The sequence below is a fragment of the Trachurus trachurus genome, assembly GCF_905171665.1.
Source record: "Trachurus trachurus genome assembly, chromosome: 4".
In the NCBI taxonomy this organism is placed as follows: domain Eukaryota; kingdom Metazoa; phylum Chordata; class Actinopteri; order Carangiformes; family Carangidae; genus Trachurus; species Trachurus trachurus.
Genome location: NC_139898.1, coordinates 23,376,261 through 23,398,965, shown reverse-complemented (window position 1 = coordinate 23,398,965; position 22,705 = coordinate 23,376,261). Strand labels below are relative to the sequence as shown.

Below are 22,705 nucleotides of genomic sequence, written 5' to 3'. Positions count from 1 at the left end.
TCAACTTTACAAAAATATTAACATCACTTCCCTGGAACCACGTGTTAACAAAAAGATATTTTCAGTATAGGGACAAATACACTGAATGTTACGTCAGCAACGTTTTAGTTTTCATTTTCAGTCTCTTGTTTGGGTATCGTAATGATGAACTCTTTTGTATGCCATTTGCTGATTTTCTGATTCTGTGCACACTTGCATGTTTTCACTGCAGAGGAAACAACTGTCTTAAAACAACTGAGGTCAATATAATGTGCTATTGATGAGTAACTTGGTACAACTGCACGTAATGTATGCACTGTGAACTGAAAATAAATTATACTGTTTCATTCTTATGCATCCCTGGACTCGTTTTTGACCAGAACTAAAATTCTGTATCAGCATAACAACAAAAATGTGTTGTATTAACAAAATAGTCCATGTGGGTTTTTTGTGTGTGTATTTACAGTTCACAAAACCAAAACCAGGCCAAATGGAGAACTTCCAACGAAGCGATCTGATTGGAAGGACTGGAGACTTGATGGGAGGTAACAGTGCACAACAGTAAGTCCTTGACTAATATTGTGTTTATTATCAGTGTTTTGGTTTATTGTGAAAAGCAAACATAAGCTATAACACTTTGTAGACATTGAATAAATTAACACAAATACATTCACTTTAATTATTCAACAGATTGGTTTTTGTGCAGTGCCAACAATTAAAAGGTACAAAATTAAATTCACAGTTTAAAAATTATGAATACAATAATCAGTAAAGTATATACAGTGGAAATAACAGCTTAATCACAGACAGTTCTGGTATCTAACAATAAATAAGCCAGCCAGTCAACTACTGTGGTACCACTGATCCTGAGAGCTGACTATAAGAGGACACAAATTAAATCAGTAGAGGCAGCAACACTCAGTGTATAGACACGAACAAGAAGAGGAGACAATTAATTTTCCTATAATAAATACACACGGATTGAATTTAAATAAGGAATGTTTTGACAAATTTTTCCATGTGAGTGTATGTTTGACTGTGTTTGTGTGTGTGTGCTGACTGGTCCATCAGTTTTATAAATATAAACGAAGAGGCGACAGTCTCGATACCTGATGAGCACAAATCTTTGCATTTAGATGGATGTACTGCCGGGTGGTGAAGCTGCAGGTGCAAAACATCGCCAGGTCGCGTATTTACACATTTACACTTGTTTCTCCCCTTTTCCTCCCCCCTCTTATCGCCCAGTCATCCTGTCATGTCTGTCTTATTGTATGTATTGTATGCTGTATATGTACGGACAGGTTGATTGCTGTAATTTCGCTGTATTTCTGTATAGTGACAATAAAGGCTGATTGTGTTGGCGGGCTGATCCAGCGTGAGATCTTTAGGCGGGAACAGTCAGTTTAAGATGGCGGCACGGTGAGGTGAAGACCATGTGAATATGCAGGATCCAGAGAGTCATCATCATACGTCTGATATCAGGTGTGTTTTTGGTTTTCAGCCTCTAAACGACTCCAATAATGAGAGAATGAACCTGCATGTAAACACAGTCTCCTCCTGTGACTCATATCAGTCTCTCCATCGGCGGCGGCTGGGTGATGCTCCACATCTCCACCCGCGACCCCTCCTTCTCCTGCCGGCTGGGGCTGTAGGTGCCGTGGGTGGCGCGGCGGTTCATCGCCACGACCAGCCCGACGGAGGTCAGGATGAGAACCAGCAGCAGCACCACGGACACCAGGCTGATGGACAGCAAGAGGTCAGAGGTCAGGCCCTCCGAGGTGAGCTGCAAGGGAGGTGGGAAAGAGAAACAGACGCTTTTACAAGAACATTTTGGTGTAAAGGTTTTCGCACAGACAGGGTGCACTGTTTATTTCTGTCTCTCTCACACATTTTTTTTTTCTTCTCTCTCTCAGTCACACACTCTTCTTCTTACACACACTTCTTCCTCTCCTGAATGCTTTACACTACACCAGGCGCTCCACGCGTGCTGCCAAAGTGCTGATGGATGTGTTTCCCAGCTCGGCAGGTGGGCTGCGACCACCAGGAGCCTCGAGTTGCCGAGGACTGAAACCTCCCTCCGTCTGCCGCCTCTCGCGCAGTTTGGCTACGGCCAGCGCCAGCCCCACCATCACCACTATCGCCAAGCCAACCAGACACGGCGCCAGCACGGCAGCCACCCGAGAGCTGTCTGGAGCACGCTCTATCTGTGGAGGATCACACACACACACAAACACACACACACACACACATATATATAGGCAAGATGCTGCCTGATGATCCCATCAGCACATAACACCACCGAAAAAACAACAAAACAAAACACTCACACCAAAAATAGCTCATACACACACACACACACATGCTTCTTTTCAAGCAGGAAGAAAAGCTGTTTTACATGAAGCGTCTGAGGGCGTTGTAATGACTTGTGAAACCTGCTAAGATTCATTTTTAACTCACAGCCTTGGGGCCCTTTGATCTTCACACACCAAAAAACACACAAACAGCCTCACCACCGAGCGGAAACACAAGCGCCCCGCATGCAAACACAGATTCCTGACCTCACCAGTCAAACCCAGTGAATCGAGACCAATCAAAGCCTCCAGTGCAGCAGGTGAGTGATTGTTAATATTCATTAAAAACCAGAAGAAGCAAGGAAGACGGAGCAGCAGATGAAACTTACACCAGTCGTGGTGGTGGGAGGTGTGATGGTGGTGACACTGCGAGTGGCTGGTACAAGGTTACCAACAGCACAACAGCTGTAAGTATCGTTCCACAGCACTTATAATTCTGGCTGACACTAGTATCTCCATAACTGAAGCTTTTCACTGAGCTTGTCAGGTTACACAAGGCTCTGGAGAGAAATCTAAGAAGTCAGCAAACTTTACACTGAGCAATCAACGCGGAAACATTATTCTAATAAAAATACAACCAATCCGTATCCCCAGGCAAAAAATAAACTCATGCGCTCACGCTCGGCGCTGTAGACATTACGCTTTCTTTTTCCTTCTCTACAGGTTCTTTGTTGACTCCTGGAAAGTGCTTACCTGTCACCGCGGCGCAGTTGGCTGTCAGAGCGAGTGTGACACAAGCGAGCCGGAGCAGCCTGCAGCCAGGACCCGCCATCAGTCACTGCCTGCCACACACACACAGACACGGAGATGTCTAACTAACCAGTCTCTAAGGTACATGGCAAGGCCACCCTGAAGCCACAACACAGCAGCTACACACACACACACACACACACACACAGGGATGGCAGGTATGCTTCCTTGCTGTCAGCACTATCAACCTGTTCTGTGTGTGTGTGTATATGTGTGTCTATGTGTGTGTGTGTGTCTGCCAGATAAGCTGCCCTCATACGTTTCTGTGAAGCAGACCGAACTTCTGTGAATGTCACCAGTTCTCTGCTGAAACTGCACTTCAGCAGCATCATGCTGCTGTTTTTGCTGGCGAAGCACATTTCCCTCTCTCTTTCTCTCTCTCTTTCTCTCTCTCTCTCTCTCTCTCTTTCTCTCTCTCTCTCTCTCTCTCTCTCTCTCACTCTTTCTCTCTTTCTCTCATTCTCAAAGGATGGCCACATCAGTGCCAGCGCTGAAAAATGGCTTCCCATTTCCTCCCCCTCTTTCCTTTCCATTAGGGCTAGCTGTGCCTGCAAAGGACACACACACGCACACACACACACACACACACACATTATGTGCACAAAGACGAGATGGCAGCGAGACAGCAGGTGCACGAGATAGAAGTGCTATAACATATTTACCATTGGGTCAAAACAAGTCTGTGGATACCTGAATGTTGCACACATAGTTAAATAAAAACCTCTGAAGCCTGGCTGCAGGTATTTCATATCATTCAGCCACCGTGATGAGGGCGAGACTTAAGGAATGCACATCTTTAAATAATCCTAATCATCATCTTTAAATGGTTTTTCTTGATGTGATCATTTTTCACCGTGGTCCTTAAATCTCAATTGTCAGTAATGGAGGAAGGAGTCAGACTCTACAGCCTTCACCTGGTGCAAAAATGTCTTCTCGTTTCAAGGCTTCAGTTCAGGTCCTGTTCTCTACCTTCGCTTCACTAGTTCAATAAAGAAACACTGATATTTGACAAAACCGTGCGTTTACTTCTGATAAACTTGCATGGATGTGTAGCAACTTGAGCTATGAACTTGGGCTATTCTGGGATACACTCACGCTACATCTTGTTAAGAGAGATTAGGTGTGTGCTGGTGTCACGGTAGCCTAAGGCCGTCAGCAGATCCACTTCTTGACACAAAGTGATAGATGGTTAAGATTTCGATGACAGGATCGGTGAGAGAAGCTTCACATCAAATCTGCACCGACGAGAAAATAGGAGGAAAATGGGAATGAAACAAATATATTTTGTTATGGAAGAGAAGCGTTAGTTCAAAGAGATGAAAAGAGGACAGACAACAAATCAAGGCTGATAAGAAAGATTTTGTTTTTATTTGACAACAACAGAGACAGACACAGGATTTAAACAGAGACAGGACATGAGGACAGAATATGATGGAGGAAAAGACAAAGATAGATTACATGTATCATACGTGGATCGTTCGGCAACACAACAACACTGAGGAGACAGACAAAAAAAAAAAAAAAAAAAACACACATGCAGGTCTACCATGAGGAACAGACAAGTGCAATGATTCAGAGCGTCATGAGATGTTGACCACAACAGCACGGTAAATGTTGATGGGCGCCGTTCGAGCAGAGCCGCAGAGAATTCAGGCTTAAAATATCTTCGCCTCACACAGGAAGGTTTAAGAGACAGAAACTTCTTCTTTGGTACAAAACAAAACAACGCACAGCACTCAGTCAGTCAGTCAGTCAGTCAGTCAGTCAGTCAGACACCACAGTGCTCTGAATGCACATCGAGAACAAAGAGACATCTTGTCGTCTCCGAGCCCCCGTAGGTGCTTCTGTGACTGTTTTTGATAGTTCACACGTTCATCGGCACGGAGCTCCCAAAAAACCCAGTTCAGACGAGACTGACAGGATATCCTCAATGAGAAACATTATAAATAACACAGGTTTTATAATGTTCCTCGCTTTACCTAACATAGACCATCCTTCCCTTCAGACCAGAGGAGGCACCCTGCAGCTTTGCAACTGACACAAATATCTGATCAATTAATTTGTCAATATTTAGTTATTTGGATTCTTGTTTGGATAAAACAGAGAACATGTGATGGCCATTTTTCACATTTTATAGAATGACTCATAATTAAATTGGTCTTTTGTTACAGCCCTAAACTGTTTTGCATGTGGTGGTTTTACAAGAAGATGACTGCCTGTGTGGTCCACAGCTACTTTAATTATTAAATGAAATGGATAAATAAAAATAACTACTTTGAATAAGGTGCTATTAATTACCAAAGTGTCATTGTAAGGCACAGAAACAGCTCTGTGGTAACATTAACTGCACGTCAACTATAGAGCAAAACCCCCTAACATGTGCTGTGCTGTGTGCTGGACACAAAACTACAGGGCTCTTCCAACAGTGAATCACCTCTACAAATGCCTCTCTGCACCCATAGTGTCAAAACAGTCCCACACACACACACACACACATACACACACATTCAGTCATTTCCTCCCCAGTCCACCTCTGGCTCGTCGTCCAGCCTGAGGATGAGGTAGGAAAGCAGCTGGAAGAGGTTCTGCCACAGCAGCACGGCCACGTAAAAGTAAATGTCGCTTACGTCCGTCTGGCAGAGGTCTCCGGCGTAGCTCATGTCGCACACGCAGATAAACTTGTTGATGAGGTTGCGGCAGTAGCCTCCGTTCAGACAGGGGTTGGACTTGCACTCGTCCACCTCCTGCTCGCACCTACGGACACAGAGTCGCAGCTCGGTCAGAGACACGTTGAGCACATACATATATAGCAGATGGTTTTATGGCTCGGGTTTGGAGGCTTTGATCTGAGGGAGCTGTCAGAGAGACGGTTCTGTTGGGAGAACGTATCGCCCTTCATAAAAGCCATATGTTCACATCCAGTCTTACTATAGTTAAATCAGACATAACAAACTTATACAGCACAGGAGGTTGTGTCAGTACTGCACTACCACTTGAGTATTTTCTCCTTATGCTACTACGTCTCTACTACATGTCAGATGCACTTTTTACTACTTTTACCATATCATAACTACCTTCAGATTGACATTTTACATTCAATCTAATAAGGTAAAAATATATATATATTTATATATAGTGTAATTTTAAAGATTAAACTTGTGATTCCAGGCATCTTTAATCTGTGAATACTGTCGACTTTGGGCCCTTTGTCACATTCTTAAGCTGTTAAACCAATGCGAGATTTGCCCTCTAAATGCCTCAGATGGTTTGGTTTAAATGGGGTCATCCCTATGTTCCCACAGCCCTATGTTCCCTCAGCCCTATGTTCCCTCATTTCTAACTTTTGTCGTCACTGAAAATTAGGCCCTATGTTCCCTCAGCCCTATGTTCCCTCATTTCTAACTTTTGTTGTCACTGAAAATTAGGCCCTATTCCCACAGCCCTTTGGTCCCACCATTGGTTGGGTTTAGGCAATGAAGAAAGGAGTTGGTTAAGTTTAGTAAAAAGACCAGGTAGAGGCTAGACAGGCCAGATAGACAGAGTCCAGATAGGTAGAGAGAGTCCAGAGGGAACATAGGGCTGAGGGAACATAGGGCTGAGGGAACATAGGCACGCTCCCGTTTAAATAACCATTTGAGGCCTTAAGTGATGGTTAGCAGTTACTTTCACAAGAGTAAAAGTCTCAAACAGTTTATAAAGTGGTTAAAACCAGCTCCGCTTCAACCTGTTACAACAGTAAAATGCTCCTTATGCGCTGATTTATCATTATTTACTGTCTGATAAAGCTCTATATGTACTTCTTCAGGTTATATTGTCCACATTGTCCACCTGCATGACAGCTAACCCGTGCTAACCCTGTGCTCCACTGACAAATCACAGGATGACAGTGCATTTTCTCCTCATATCTCAGTCCCTGCTGGATCCATTTCATTTACTTGTATGTTTTCATTTAACAATAATCATCACATATTATTTCTCTCTCCTACCGGTGTCCGACGAAGCCGGGGGGACAGTCACAGGACAGCTCTCGGTCAGTGCAGTTGCCTCCGTTGAAGCAGGTGTAGTTTCTGGTTTCATCGCCACACAGAGAAACGGGCAGCTTGGGCTGTCTGGTGAAGGACAATCAGACATATAAGCGGGTGAATGCGTGTGTCACTTGTGTTTTCATTAGAGGCTGCACACTCAGTATTGTTGAGTTCCCTGGAGTTTGACGTCTTTGGGGAAGCAGGGGAATCAGGCAGACAGGAACCGTATTGTACGGCCTCCCGCTGCTCTCCACAGGGGAGACAAAGAGGTTTAGGAGGTGACCAGGATAATAAGATTAAAGACCTCATGAAACTATTCACTAGCAGGATGTCAAATCACATGTACAGGAATGAAAAAGCCAACCATTTCTCTTTGGCCTCTGTAACCTTGTATTTGCCTGAAGCACAGCAGCTCTGTTCCAAAATGTTCAGCATCTGGTAGTAATTTGAATTTCATCCCTCAACAATTACAAAAAAAGAAAACAAGAGGAGCTTTTTCATTTTGAAAAGTGCACATTTTTGGTGGGTGATGTTTCAATCATTTTGAACTGAGCTGTCACTCATCTGACACAGCGGTTATCTCCATCCAAAACAAACACAATGTCACAGGCGACGTTAATATTAGCTTTGCTTGGCATTTTGTCGCATGTTGTCGAACAAAAAAAAAAAAAAAAAAAGACGAAAGAGGAGTCACAGAACATGACATTTGAGAGACTAATATCTAACAGGAAACAAATCGCGAACACCAGAGAAATAGAGGGAGAGAGAGAGAAAAAAGAAGCAACTTACACTTTTCTGACAACAATGTACCACGGAATTTCTTCAATGCGTTCACTGGAGAGAAACAGATGGCAAGATGGGAGGTAGAAAGACACACACAAACAAGAGAGACAAACAAAAAGAAAGTCATTTTGATGAAAACTTTACAGCCTCGATGTTCCCAGTGAAGGGAGACGAGGAGAAGCTTGTCTCGTGGCTTGCTTAGCGAGACACTTGCAAAGGGTTTTTTTCCTTGTGCAGGAGATGCAAAAATGCAAGAGCCTGCGTGTTTACAGGATAAATGGTTGGAGGCGTTCCCCTGCTGGTTCTCCGAGGCAAACCGTAGATGACAGGGGTGGGGGAAGAAAACTGGTGCTGAACCAGAGAGCCTTGTGTAGTGAGACACCGCAGCAGACTGAGGCCCTTTCTGGCTGACACTAGAATAGAAATGCAGCTTCTGAGACGCTCACTGCAGGTGTGGTTGAAATGCTGAACAGAGGCAGAGATGCTGAGACATTTACGGCGAAGGAGTGTCTTTGTGTTGTGCTCCGATCCCTTGTCTGTGCAATTTTGGAGCATTTATTTGTGTATTTTGTGTTTGTTAACTAACTAAGCTCTGAAAAGTGTTCTTAGAAGGGCAAAGTCATCTGCAAAGCTTTAAATATTCATATTGGGATTGTTTCCTCCTCTGCTGCTGGTCTGAGTCTGTTGTTTATTTCTATTCTATTCTCCTGTTTTCTACTAGATCCAGAAAACACTTGCACTTACTTGCAGAGCGGTCCGGTGTAGTTCTCAGCGCAGAGGCAGGCGTACCTGTCCGGCCCGTGCAGGCAGGTGCCTCCATGGGCACACAGGTGGGTCTCACACATGTCCACCTCCTCCTCGCAGTCCACACCCGCGTAGCCAAAGTCACAGGCGCACTCGTAGGTCATCCCGTTCACGCTGCAGTTGCCGTGGACGCAGGGGCCGGAAGCGCAGGTGTTGGTGAAGAAGTCGCAGCGCCTCCCGGCCCAGCCCTCGGCGCAGCTGCAGTTGTAGGTGTTGAAGTGGTCCTGGCACTCGCCTCCGTTCAGGCAGGGGTTGGGCTCGCACACGGGCGCCCCGCTGCAGCCGGGGAGAGGAGGCTCCAGCGACGTCCGGACGAACTGCTCCTCCTGCAGACGCGGCAGGTTCACGTCGGAGGGGCTGAAGTACGGCAGGGCGATGCCACCCAGCTCTACCGTGCTCAGGCATCCGGTCAGGGGCCAGCCGGCGTCAGGGGCCAGGCCGCCCAAGAAGATGTCCACCTCCTCCCTGAGGAAGTCCAAGTTGCCTCCCTGGGCCCTGGAAGTGCGAGCTTCCTCGATCTCTTCATCCACAACCAGCGTCCAGCGGGAGGTTTGTGCCCACGGCGCTGCCATGAACACATGGACACTGTGCCACTCTCCATCGCTGACGCTCCTGCGGCTGCTCAGGCTGACAGGAGGCACGGCCTCCTCTCCCCCCTCCCCCTCCCCCTCCCCCTCCTCCTCCTCCTCCTCTCTGCTGCCCTGAAGCTCCATGAAGAGGAAGCTGTCCTGGACAGAGAGTGTGATGAATGCAGAGCCTCTTTCTGCATGTAGGATCGCTGCATTTCGCCTCCGTGTGCGCAGGTTCAGGGACAGGTTGGTGAGGTTGCGGGATATGTGTCCGTTTCCCCGGTAGGACAGAACGGTGGTTTCGTTCAGGAAGGTTGCATTGGAGTAGCCTGGAAGATCATTGTTTGTTTACACATTTGCAAAGCTGGTTTCTCTGCCCTGATTATCTGCCGCTATGCAACAACAAGGGTATTAACCCTTCTAATTTAAACACTGACAAACAACAGAGATCATTACAGCACAGCATTTCCTGGTTTGATAACACTGAAATCCTTTTAGCAACTACATAAGGTCATTTATGGTAAATTCCTGTTAGGAGCAGGTATTTGCTCTGCGGTGAGTTAATCGCTGAACGTGGGGTGGCTTACAGGACAGACGGGGTGACACAGTAAATCATCACTAATCCCAGCAAAAAAAGGATAAGCTGGCCTCAGGCCAATCCTGCTTTATGGAGCACATTCAGTCAACTGAGAGGGCAGAGTGAGGCTGGTTTATCGTCAGGTGTGCTGTACATGGTGACCAATTAACTCTGTAACAACCAATTCCACAAACAAGCTCAAATATATTTATAGAAGAGGTATAACTGACTCTTTGTTTGGGTTTAAGAGATTTTATCCTAACATAAAAAAAAGAGTCTGAGAACGTGGACATGAAGTGTATCTTTAAAGAATGAACTGTCGGGATGCACTGACAAAATGTATACGGCTTAAGCATACTGTACCCCATATGTTTATTCCATTACTTCTATTGGTTAATGTTACATGTGACGATATGATCATGTATGACTAACTAATACTTACTGTATCATTTTCATTACTATTTTGCAGCAACTAATATGATATGAACAACTTCAATAACCCTTTAACCTTAGTCTATGTAACACAATCCAACAGTAATTATACTATCAGCTGGTAGAAGGTAGATAGATAGATCATTTATCTAGTTTAAGTCAATGGCTGGATGCCAGAACAATGACTAATACATACAGGCTCCTTGTACAGTAGCTACAGATGTTGTTTATCTAATTATTATAAGAAACCACTATGAACATAGGTCAAATAAAAAATAGATATATAGATATCAGCAATCCTGCCCAAAAACTGTAACCATAATGTCTTGTGACCTGACGTGGATTTGAAACTCCCTCTGATGTATCTGACTGGATTCACTTACATTCATATCCCTGGATCAGCATCTTGCACTCTGAGTCTGCGGGGCACGGCGACAGCTCGCACCACCTCACATCTTCACAGTGCCGCCCTGCTGTGCTGGGGGGGCAGGTGCAGGTGAAGTCGTCCCACTTGGAGTAACACATCCCCCCATTGAGACAAGGGTTTCTCTGAGGATGACAAATTGATGCAGTTGGTTACTTACACTTGATGTTTCACGGCCTCTGCCTGATTTACAGAGCAGCAGCTTCAGAGGCTGAAAAATGAGGCAAACACTGAAGTTGCAATACCTTCACCATTTGGGAGTGTCACTAGAAGATGGCTCCAAGAAAGACACAATCCCCCAAGACCCCACCTCCCCATCACATAAAATCCAATTTTCCAGCAAAATTAAAATTAAAGAGTGGTGCAAACGCAGCTTAAGTCTCAAAATAAAAGGTTAACAAATAACTAACAAAACAACACCGACACATTGTAAACGTGTGATACTCACACTGCAGGCGTTGTCCCCTGAGCACCCACTGGTCACGTTCTCCATGAGCTGCAGAGGGTAAGTTCTCACTGAGGCGTCCAACCCAAAGAACTGCAGTCTAGTGTCATTGATCCTCAGGTCCTGGATGCAACCTTTAAAATATCCTCCAAACACTGCAGTGGCCTTGCTCTCCAACAGACCTCCCACATACACGGTATCACCTTCTCGGACATCGACCGTCCTGATCTCCACATCTCCCTGTTTCTGAGCAGCTACGTACAGCGCCATGCGATCCCCCGCCACCTCCACGCTCACAAAGTGGACCTCCCCGTCGTTGACCGCGCTCTCTGCCCTCAGACTCTCAAAGTTGTTCAACTGAACCGTGACCCTGCCGTCCTCCAGCCACATGTGCAGGTACTGGCTGCTGCTGTTGCCGAGCACCAGGAGGAGTCCATTGCGCCTCCGTGTACGCAGGAAGAGGGAGATGGAGAAGTCGGGGCCCAGGTCATCGGTGACTGTGAACGCAGCGTAACTGTGAGAGTCCTCATTCCCAAAGCGTGCAGTCACATGCTCTGCAAAAAGAGGAAAACAGGTGATTAAAATGAGAAATATGAGTTGACTGGGTGTTCAACATCTTGAACTTTTCATCTTGACCAACATGTGCTGAGGAAGTTTAACAAGTTTAATAATACAATTTATTTGCAGTCCTTTGAAGTGAAAATACCAAGATGAAAAGTCAACCAAGCACAAAAAGAGCTCACACTCCTTGTATTTCAATATAATCTATCCATTTTTTTAGTTGATACAGATTCTTTTGCTGCATTTGAGATTTTTTTCTCATCTGCACTGAGGATAAAAATTCAAATATTTACATTTATAAGAGCATTATGATACATTTAGGTGTTTGCAGAAACTATCTGGAGAAAAGACAGATGAGCTGTTTCCATTAAAGTCCTGAGTACAAGTCACAGAGAACAGACAGAGAGCATTCAAGCAGCCACCAGCCCTCATGTGCCGTTTGATCTCTGTCCTCTGTCAGCACTTTCTAATGTGTTTTGGCCACTTGATGATAAGGCAGACACGCCACTGAGAACACACAGAGGTCACGCAGAAAATGATAGGTCATATAAAAGCTACATAAAAGTTGGAATTTCTATTTATGTATGAATAGAAAGGATGTGCATTTGTGTCAATTTTGGTTTGGTGAATGCAAAGATCACATCACTGTACTGGTGATCAGTCATCTGCTTTGATAGAGTTAAGAAGCTCTAGATATCCTCAGTAGGGCACAACTTGAACACTTTTCATTCAACGTATGTATCACTCACTGTCCGATGTATTGATCAGAGGTTACCACTAGCTGACTGAACGCCATGCAGCTTCCTGTAATGTTTCCCAGTGTACTTCCAAAATAGAAACCCTTACATCCTTAATCCAGTAAGATAAGAGGATCTCTGCCTCTGTCCTTTGCTGTGGCTTTTGATTGGCCTAATTTCTGCTCCCTTATATCCTGTTACAAATCAGCAAATGAAGATTAAGAAATTTGATGAGAGTGACCTTTCCATTTGTGTTTGTGCAATAAACTTCTTTTTGGCAGAACTAATAGATTTAGAAACCAAAATCTGCAACCAATTTTTAAATTGTTGCTATTTGACTTTCCTGTATATCTCCACCTATAATATAGTCTGTTGTTTCACAGCTGTGGACATACCCTCCTCACAGTCGTGCCCCTCATAAGGCCTTGGACACCAGCACTGGTAGGTCTGCCACAGGTTGACACACTGTCCTCTGTTTTGGCAAGGCACATCCAGGCAGCGGTCCCTGTAGCTGCAGCCAGGGGACACATTAACGGCAGAGTCGCTCAGCCATTCCTCAGGGACGACGAGCTGCCAGTCCACAAACACATCCCGCATGCAGCCAATAAATGCTGGAAGTGGGGAGGCCTCGCTGGGCCCATTTGAGTCCTGAAGCACTCCTCCAATAAAAGTGTTCTGAGGATACGCCACCAGCTCGTCCAAGGTGCTTTGGAGCGGGGCCACCATGTGGCACGGCTGGCTCCCACAGCTCCCAGCCTCATCCAAGAGTTTCAGACTGAGCACCATGTTTCCAAGCACAGCCTCTACAGAATGCCACTGTCCATCTGTGACAGCGTGCGGGAGCTCCAGAAACTGGATAGGAGTCTCTGCTTCTGCCTCCTTCCGGAGTGTGAGACGGAGCTGGCCCCCCTCCAGCTCCAGGCTCAGCAGCAGGCCCCTGTTGTTCCTCTGGAACAACACCGCTCCGGGCAGAACAGTCTTAAAGCTGAGGGTGATGTTGCAAGAGACCTCGGCGTCCACTAGGGGACTCTGAAGCAGCAGGTAGCCTTTCCGTTCGAAGGAGAACGTGGTGGGGGTCTTGCAGAGGGGTCCGGTGTACCCGGCTGAGCAGGAGCAGGTGTAGCCGTGAGTCCCATCCAGCAAGAAGGGAGAGCAGGAGCCTTGGTTCTGGCATTCATGTCCCTCACAGCCCACCAGCCTCGCATCACAGTTCACACCTCCATAAAGAGCGCCATCATGACTCTGTTGGAGGCAGTGGCAAACGTAGCCTCCAACATGGCTCTCACACCTGCCCCCGTTCTGGCAGGGACTGGGATCACACTGGTCTATCACCTCCTGACAGAGGGAACCTGTCAACACAAGAAAATAATAACATCAGCTATTTTGTCTTTTTAACAAGGGAAGACACAAATCTACCTCAACTATGAAACTGAAGCTGTGAAGTAAATCTGAAGTAAATGATGTGTTATTGGTCAATTATGGTCATTTTGCTCACTAAACAGGTTATAACTGTCAGTTCTCTGTCTCTTTCCGTCCTAATTCGTTTACCATTAATAACATGGATACATACTGATGCACTTGGGTAAGTTGGATGATTGCTAGTGTAGACACTGACATGTACAGTACCAAGATTTTTTTTCCCCCATTTTGTTCCATATTTTGTAAACGCCTGCTACTTATGTGTACAATGGATCCTGTTTTTTTTTTGTTTTTTTTTTTTACTTTTGCAGGCCTTTGAAATAGTTTAAATTACCATGTTCAATCCTGACATGCGTGTCGTCACGATACCTGACGCAACCCAACTATTACAGTTCACTTCAGTTCACTGTAGTTCAGCTGTAGTTGGTATTACATAACAGGAGTAGAGACTTTAAGTTACCATCATATATAGTTTCCCTAACACTGTTTTTCTGTTTGTTTGTGTTGATGCTATCTAATCAGTTTTAAAATCATAAATAAAAACACTGAGTGGGCAGTTTGTCCTTCAAAGCAACAGCTACAAGTTGTATCGTACATCACAGTGTACAAAAACACTGAATGTCAACTATTAAGTCATTTATCTGTTTTACATTGGTAGTATGTGAGGATAAAGAGCAGCAGGAATGTTACGTATTACCAACACTACATATCTAGACGGACAAGAGCATGGTCTTATGTTACTGTACCTGTTCCGAGCAACAAAATTCCCCAAATCCATGGTGCAGGTGTCCACATCATGCCGTCACTTTTTCCCCCAGAACAGCCCCGAACTGGTCTAACTGCACCATATTAGTCTGTGTGTGTACAGGCCATGCCAGTGGAGGTCCGCTCCTTGTCAACTTCCCTACAACCACGCCGGCGCTGAATAGCTCCAGTCAGGAGACCAGCAAAGCCAGATCCTGGGGATTAAACTAATGCTATTTGGCCACCTTAGTGACTCAGTGCCACTGCAACTGGCAGGGAATCAATTTTTAGAACACAACTCTCAGCAGGCGAAGGCTCACAGTCTTACCTACATCGCTAGATCAAGTCTTGTGTAAGCAGGGGAAACTGGAATTTTCTGCTTCTGTGACTGTATTGTATAATTTGATGTAACATGTTTGTGTAACACAACAGGTTTCTCTATAGGCACTGATGCACTGTGAATACATGAATATAATCACTTGTATACAAAGTAAATTATCTGTAGACCATATTTCTTTAGACCTAAGCTTAGACGTACTAATTTGCAATTGTTTGTCCCACAGTCTTATCACAATGGCATGATTACACAACAATAACAGGGCCAAGATAAAAACAACAACAACAAAACAGACTCACAGTGAGGCTCAAATACAAGGTACTACCTACATTTGTGTCCTTAAATCTTTCATGGTTTTCTTACAGTTTGGGGTTTGGCTCATAGAAGCTGTTAAAGACCATCCTTGAGAATAATTCTGCAATTTATAATTTGCTCTTTGCCACCACCCGGGGGCGCCAAAATAATGAACCTGTCAAATGTGACAGAGGTCAGTTCACCACAGTTACTGTACAGTATATAGTCAGCAGCAGAATTTACAGCTGTCTCTTTCAGCTATTTTCTGTCACAGCAATGCTGATGGTGAAGTTGTCCTGGGAGTTCACGCTGCCATAGAGTTATTCAGTTTTTTGAGGTTACAAATTATACCCCTAATGGATTATCTGTACATTAACCAAAACATTAAATTTAAATTAAAAATGATTTTGTTTTCATTTTGAACATGGTGAAAACCACTAACAAAAAGTCTGTAGATCACACCTAATACATCATACCTTTCTGCGTGGCGAGATAGAGATGAGGTGGTTTACTGTTTGGATGAACTCAGCTCTCACCTCATCAAAAGCTGGAACTGACTGTGTGTGCATGTAATGTTTAGCATCCATTTTTACAAAATAGAAGAAGCAAAACGTTCCCAAATTTAGATTCACCCTCTCACGCTGCAGTTGCTCCAGGCAGAAACTTCTCATCTCACTGATCTGTGATTTTTGCAGCTATGTCAGAGTGAACAATATTAAGTCTCTACACACTGTGGAATAAGGTGGAAACTATCTGCTCCTGTATAACCATCGTTAGAGACCCGTGTATAATTAATTCAGTTTGGTTATTCTGAATGAATTACCTGTTGTTCCCAGAGGACAGCTGCAGATGTAGCCTGCAGCATGCTGTGGGTCATAGTACGCAGGAAGCAGCGGCTCACTGCCATACAGGGCCTGCCATGACCTCTCAATGCAGCGGCCTCCGTGCCTGCAGGGACTGCTGCTGCACTCACTGATGTCTATCTCACACTGATGGCCCTCGAACCCTGAAATGAGCAAGCAGAAGGGAATAATGTACATGACTGACAGCATATGATGTCCTATAGACTATGTGTTAGAGTGAGAATGTCCACTGTGTTTAGAGTCATCATCGGTGTGTTCACATGCTTATAGAGAACTGTAAACGCACAGTTTCACAACATGATACTGCAAATTGTGTACAAATTTGAACGCATGTGTTAGAAGTATATGCCTGCCTTTGCTTTGTCTTATTCTCTCTTTGGAAATTAATCTCTCATCATTTCAAAATCACACAGTCAAAATAAAAAATCTAACACTTGATATCCTTACCCTTGCAGAGAAAATAATCTTGCATGAAGTCTAGTGCTTGTTAGATTTAGAGGGACAAGTGAAATGTAATGACAGGGAGATCAAATCATTTCAAAATAAGACAGTGTTATTCACTGAGATTATAGTTTTATGTATATACAAGACAAATAAATTTCTTCCCCCCTTTATTTATTTATCATTAGGTGGTATAAAGATGACTTATTGTAGGATTACAGTATACAGTTAAAAGTATATGAGATATCCTGTGAGATGTGAATATCGTTCCAAATAAAAACATATATATTTATATCCGCATACATATAAAAGAAAAACATACATTTGTAACTCAGAAGTACATTATCTCCCCTGTTAACTGTGTAACAACAATGAATTTCATTTACCTGGCCAGCATTCACAGGTGTAGTTACCCTGGATGTCCTTGCAGATGGCGCTGTTGAAGCAGGGTTCAGAGTGACATGGAGGAAGAGGGGTCTCGCAGTGTTTGCCTGTGAAGGCTGTGTGAGAGCAGTCACAGCTGTATCTGACACAATCACACAACAGAATTATGATTATGATTATGAAATTTGATTATTTACAGTATATTTGTGTTAATAAGCTACATCTTTTCAACGACGGGGGGGCTGGGCCACTCACTCATTCACCCCGTCTCTACACAGAGCCCCATTTTGGCATGGCTGCTGTTGGCACTCATCAATGTTGATTTCGCACCGGTGTCCTTGGAAACCGGGCCGGCAGGTGCAAGTGAAGCCACCGGGGTAGTCACGGCAACTGCCGCCACTCAGACATGGCTGTGATTGACACTCATCAATCTGGACCTCACAAGCGAGCCCTGTGGACATCAAAGCGATACAGATGTCAGAGGGCAGGACAGCACGATACGAACAGTGAGGGCAGAAATGAGAACAGCTTTTATGTGGACTAGCTGTGATCATGTGTTGACTGCTCTTTTATCTCACAACAAGGACCTGCAGATGTTCTGCACTCTAAGGCAGACAAAAAGTACACTACATACGAATAGTATCTTCTCTAATGTATACCTGCACTCTCATCCAGCTACAATCCATTATCTAAGGGCGTCGCTAGAGGTAACAAGTTAAATCTGTTTAAAGCAGATTTAGAGAGTAGGCTACTGGTAGGCCTACTAAAAATAAAAGATGTTAAAATAAAAGATCACACATGGGAATAGTTTAGAAACATTATTGTCCATCTATCCATTAACTCTCCCCACTTATTCTGAGGGTCACTTCTGAGCCTACATAGTGCCAGCTGACAGCAGGGAAGTGGTTCACCAATACAACATGTCTGCCACATATACAGATAGGCAAGCAACCCAAGATCTTCATGCTGTGACTGACACTGCACCATCATGCTACTTGCATAATAATCCCATCAGTTTCATCAATACAGTGGTTTGAGGTGGCTCATCTTTTTAACATTAAAACACAGAGTTTTTTTTCTTGTAAGTTACATTTAGGAGCTACTAAAGCACTGAACTTGTGAATATCTTGTATGACGTAGCCTTCTGCTGTTTTACAGACGGAAACATCTCACTCCTGAGATGCTCCTGGGAGTCAAGGCACGGTTCTTCCCACTCACCAGTAAACCCGGGAGGACACAGACAGGAGAACCTGCCCACTCTGTCCACACAGGTGGCTCCGTTCCTGCAGGGCTGTGAAATACACTCGTTCACATCGACCTGACAGTGAGCCCCCTGGAACCCCGGCACACAGAAGCAGGAGTAGCCGTCCCTGTGGGTTCTGCATAAGGCCCTGTTTTGGCACGGGTTTGGAGAGCACAGGTCCACAGTTTGTGGCAGCCTATCAGGAGATGCACCTATGAACACATAACATTTATATATTAACATCGTTGAACATCATTCTTTTTTTTTTTCCTTTTTTACCACAAAATCAGAGTTTGCAATCCTTTTAATCCAAATATCTGTAATATGCTACTGTATATATATATAATATATAAAGGCATGTACTCTACAGTGCTTTGCAACATCAGGTTATATTATACTGAAAAACTGACTAATGATAAATTATTATTTTATGAAAGATACATCAAGAGGACATGCTCTCAATTAAGGGCCTTTCAATGCATCATCCCTGGCTTCCATAGTAACCAATTCCACTGTTTTGCTTCAGCACTCAATCTATTTCCATAGAAATAGACTCAAGTAAGTAGAAAGCAATTAGAGGCTTTTGCTTCTTTACACTTTACGGTGTGTTTTTAATCAGCAGGTGTTCAGACCACATGGCTAGAGCTCTGCTCTTCAGTCAGCACATGATATCCATACTAATCACAGGATGAGCACTTCAACGAGGATGAAGAGGAATCATTCTCCAACTGTGTTCGACTTAATCATGTGAGTTGTTTTCCATTGAAAGACTAACACACATTTACATTATTTACAGAACTGTGTATTTAAGCTCATAAAAATTCACATGCATTTCAATTTGTTGCTATAAATTAAGTGTTTCTTGTCATTTCAATTTCATCTTTCTCATTCATTTAATCACATATTTGCAGATAATTATAGTGCAATATCTTTGATGTTAATACAAATTGTAATAAATAGTCAGCCAACGAGATCTACACTTGAAAAAAGAATTTAAAATGACACCTTAATGTCAAACTTCCCTTATAAGAGTAAATATTTGTTTATCAATATCTGTATACATTTGCTGATTCATTTGGTTTTAAAGACAGGCTATATGGTTTGGTATGTCTATCTATAATTTTGACTTTTTCTAATATCAAAAAACAACTGCAATTTAAGAAAAAAAAGTTTTGTCATCCATACATACAGTAACTTCCTAAATTCAGTATTTCCCAATTAAACGGCCAATAAGTAAAAGCACAGTATGACAATATCATGAATGAATTCTGTATCTGCTTGAATCCAGCACTGATTATGTGGCTGTACATTGAGATTTCATAAAGATGTACACACAAGTGCATCAGATAAAATGTAAAAGGTAACATATAGATTCATTTTGACCTGAGGACCAATCATCTTTAGATGATGATGATGATGTCTTTTTCTCTCCCTCTTTCTTTTAAAATCTAATCTAGCATCTTGAGACCTGTCCCCCTGCCCCCCCTCCACAGCTCCTATTTGCAAGAAAACATCACAGACAAATAGCTATCATCCAGGCATCTCAAAACTGCCATACCCCAAGCAGAACAAATGGGACCAGCTCAGAGGCAATGATCCACGTAATCCCTGGAATGTGCATAAGGGGACACAGAGGCATGATGCCACAAAAAGGAGGCTTCAAATGTCGCTTCTGTTACATGATAATCAGCCTGCACCAGATTTCTAAACGCCTTGAAAGTAATATATGGATATTGGGTGGATATGCCAATACTTGAGAGAGAGAGTGTAAGTGTGTTTTTGCATGATGGGTGCAAGAAAGATTTAACGTCATTATGAAGCTGTGGGCCCACAAAGGTAGCTACTGCAATAATCACACACAGTAATCATGCCTCAAGAGCCCAATCAGACCGAGTGCAGACTATAAAGACACGGAGAAGAGCACAATCACACTTGGTGCTCTTCCATCTTCACCAACCCAGGCAGCACCAATCATCTGTCATTGGTTGGAGGTCAATCAATTTCACAGACAGCAGGCACAGTTCTCCAGGAGCAGCTTATATACGTCTAGACTTGGACCCAGCGTGACAGAGGTACGTATATGCTCCAAATGCCCCAGGGGCGTGATGGAGATCATGGGTATCAGTGGCAATGCCCTGAACATATGCCTACAGTATATTACCACTCATTACAACAAGGATCAATCATTAACCCTCCGACCAGAGCAGAGCCACATGTTGCAGCAGCAGTGTGGCATGTAGCCTATATGTTAGAAATAAAAGCTTATTACCATGGAAAAAGAAACTGATGACTGTCCACAAATATGATTCAGGGAATGATTTGAGGTAGTGTATCTTGTAAACTGGCGTTCTGCTAAATTCACTGATCTCCCAGTGTTTCTCTGAGGCAAAGTTCACAGATCCAGGCCTGTTGCTTATTTCAGACCCAGAACCAGCCAACCACACATCCCCTCCCACAGCATGTAAGGCTTTTTCATATGCAAATGACTTCTAAGGGTCTTTGTTTGGGTCCTATCTGGAGGCCCTCAAACAGCACACACGTGGGGCATCTGACATCTTCTCTAAACTGATGCATGTCGCTGCTGCATCTGTCTGCGTGTTTGTTTCTGTGGTGATAAGAAGCTGTTGTTATTGTGCATGTCAGAGAGATGTCCCCTTTTTGTCCCGTCACTTATCCACACAACTCAACCCCCATGATTCCCCCCAATTCCCTTATGGGTCAATACACCCGTACCCCCACCCCCCTCCCCATGGTTAGATCCCTTTTTAGTCATTTCAGCTTTTCAGTGTATGAAGATCTCTATAGGCAATGATGTCATCTCATAGCCTGGAAATTGAAATTCTAAGCATGGACTGGTTGAAATGCAACCCCCTTACACACAGTGGCTATACCGTAACTTGTGCACTGCTTTGATTATTTTAAATGTTTATATGAAAGCAATAAACGAAAGAAAAGAGTTTGAATTAGTATTGTACTTAAGCTTGAGAGATGCATGATCCTGGAGTTATGATTCAACACCTGTCTTGTTTGAAGCTGAACAAATACAAAAAAAAGACAGTTTTACAAGGACACCGTTGTCCACAAAGCTGGAATTATTTTGTTTTCAGACTTATTCTTATTTTCACTTTTTATACACATCAGTAATTACCTTTGACCGGGTGCAATGATTAGCCTACACATTGAGTCCCAGTTAGTTTTGAGAAGATATAGGATTTTATCTATCAAGGATAAATCACATTGTCACAATCATTTCATGAGAAGAGGTAGCCTATAAAATATATTTTATTCCAGCTTTATGTGCAACATATAAGCACAACACATGGTTATAATTTGATAAATTAAAGAGTAACAGGAAATGAAAACTCAGACCCACATGGTTAAAGCAGCCTTAACTTACCATTTATCACAAATAGTGATGAGATGAGGATGGTGCAGGCAAATAAATTAAAATTATAGCTGATTAAATCCATAATAGTGCCAGGAAATCATCCTGCTCGTTGTGTTGACGTTTTGTCATGCACGGAGAGCTCCCTGCTTCTGTTCTCGGCGGCGACGCATCTGTTGTCAACTCCTGATCCACTTAATGCGCACTTCTCCTGCTGGAGCACCATCAGCAACAGCCTCCGTCCGCCGCACAGTAAACTAAACACACCACAGTGAGGCGTTCAAATGTGCAGGACAAAAATGGGGAAACAGAATATTCGCGGTTGAAAGAAAGAAAGAAAGAAAGAAAGAAAGAAAGAAAGAAAGAGGATCGACCAGTATAAATATAAAAGCCATAAAAAAAGTGGAAAAACACAAAAAACTAGAAAAAGCATTTCCTGAAGAAGATGCAGGCAATGCTAAGAAGCAATGTTGAAAGCTGAAAAGTAAAACTGAAAAGTCTGAAATAATATGAAATAGAAAAATAATCATGTTCATTTGCAAAGTAGGCCTACATGTAGTAAATTATTATATTTTGTATTTATGCTTATTCTATTTTATCTTATTTTATTCTTAATCTTGATCCCGTTCCTATTTATAGCCTAGCTACTATTCAGGAGTTTGTAAAGTAAACGGGATCAATAAAGTGAATCTGAATCTGAATCTGAATCTGAAAAAGCTGCAGGCTTTGAGATGTTGAAAAAGCACAAGAGGCAAAAAAAAAAAAAAAAAAAAAAAAAAACGACAGTCAGAATACGGAATAATAATAATAAAGATTTGAATAACAATAACAAGGTATTGAGCAATTGAAAAATACATCCTCTCAATGAGGATAATAGCTAATACCTAGGTGAAAAATTAAGTGCAGTAGGCTATAAAAGTGCAAAAACATTTAGGGGGATTCATGAAGGAAAACAAAACAAAACAAAACAAAACAGCATGCCTTCAGCATCCACACTAAAGGAAACACATAAACATAAAGTTGAGCCCCGAGCCAGGCGTTTCTATGGCAACGCGTCCAGGAAGTCGATACAGGCAGGAGGTCGGCGGAAAGAGACGGCTCTGTTCTGGCAAATCAAACTAACTTCTCCTCTTTTATTACTGGAAATATCACAGTTTG

General features: G+C 43.4%; 1 protein-coding gene across 1 annotated transcript; it reads right to left on the bottom strand.

Moving 5' to 3' along the window:
* Positions 1-1,543: 1,543 nt before the first annotated feature.
* Positions 1,544-21,632, bottom strand: crb1 (crumbs cell polarity complex component 1; the record flags this gene model as incomplete). The annotated part of the gene is made up of 13 exons (XM_083969461.1): positions 1,544-1,762; positions 5,708-5,834; positions 7,067-7,189; positions 7,895-7,939; positions 8,633-9,590; positions 10,654-10,819; positions 11,143-11,693; positions 12,833-13,786; positions 16,055-16,237; positions 16,922-17,061; positions 17,175-17,370; positions 18,138-18,374; positions 21,560-21,632. The coding sequence occupies 13 exons, from the start codon at positions 21,630-21,632 to the stop codon at positions 1,544-1,546; spliced, it is 3,972 nt and encodes a 1,323-aa protein (XP_083825587.1).
* Between the last annotated feature and the right edge of the window lie 1,073 nt (positions 21,633-22,705).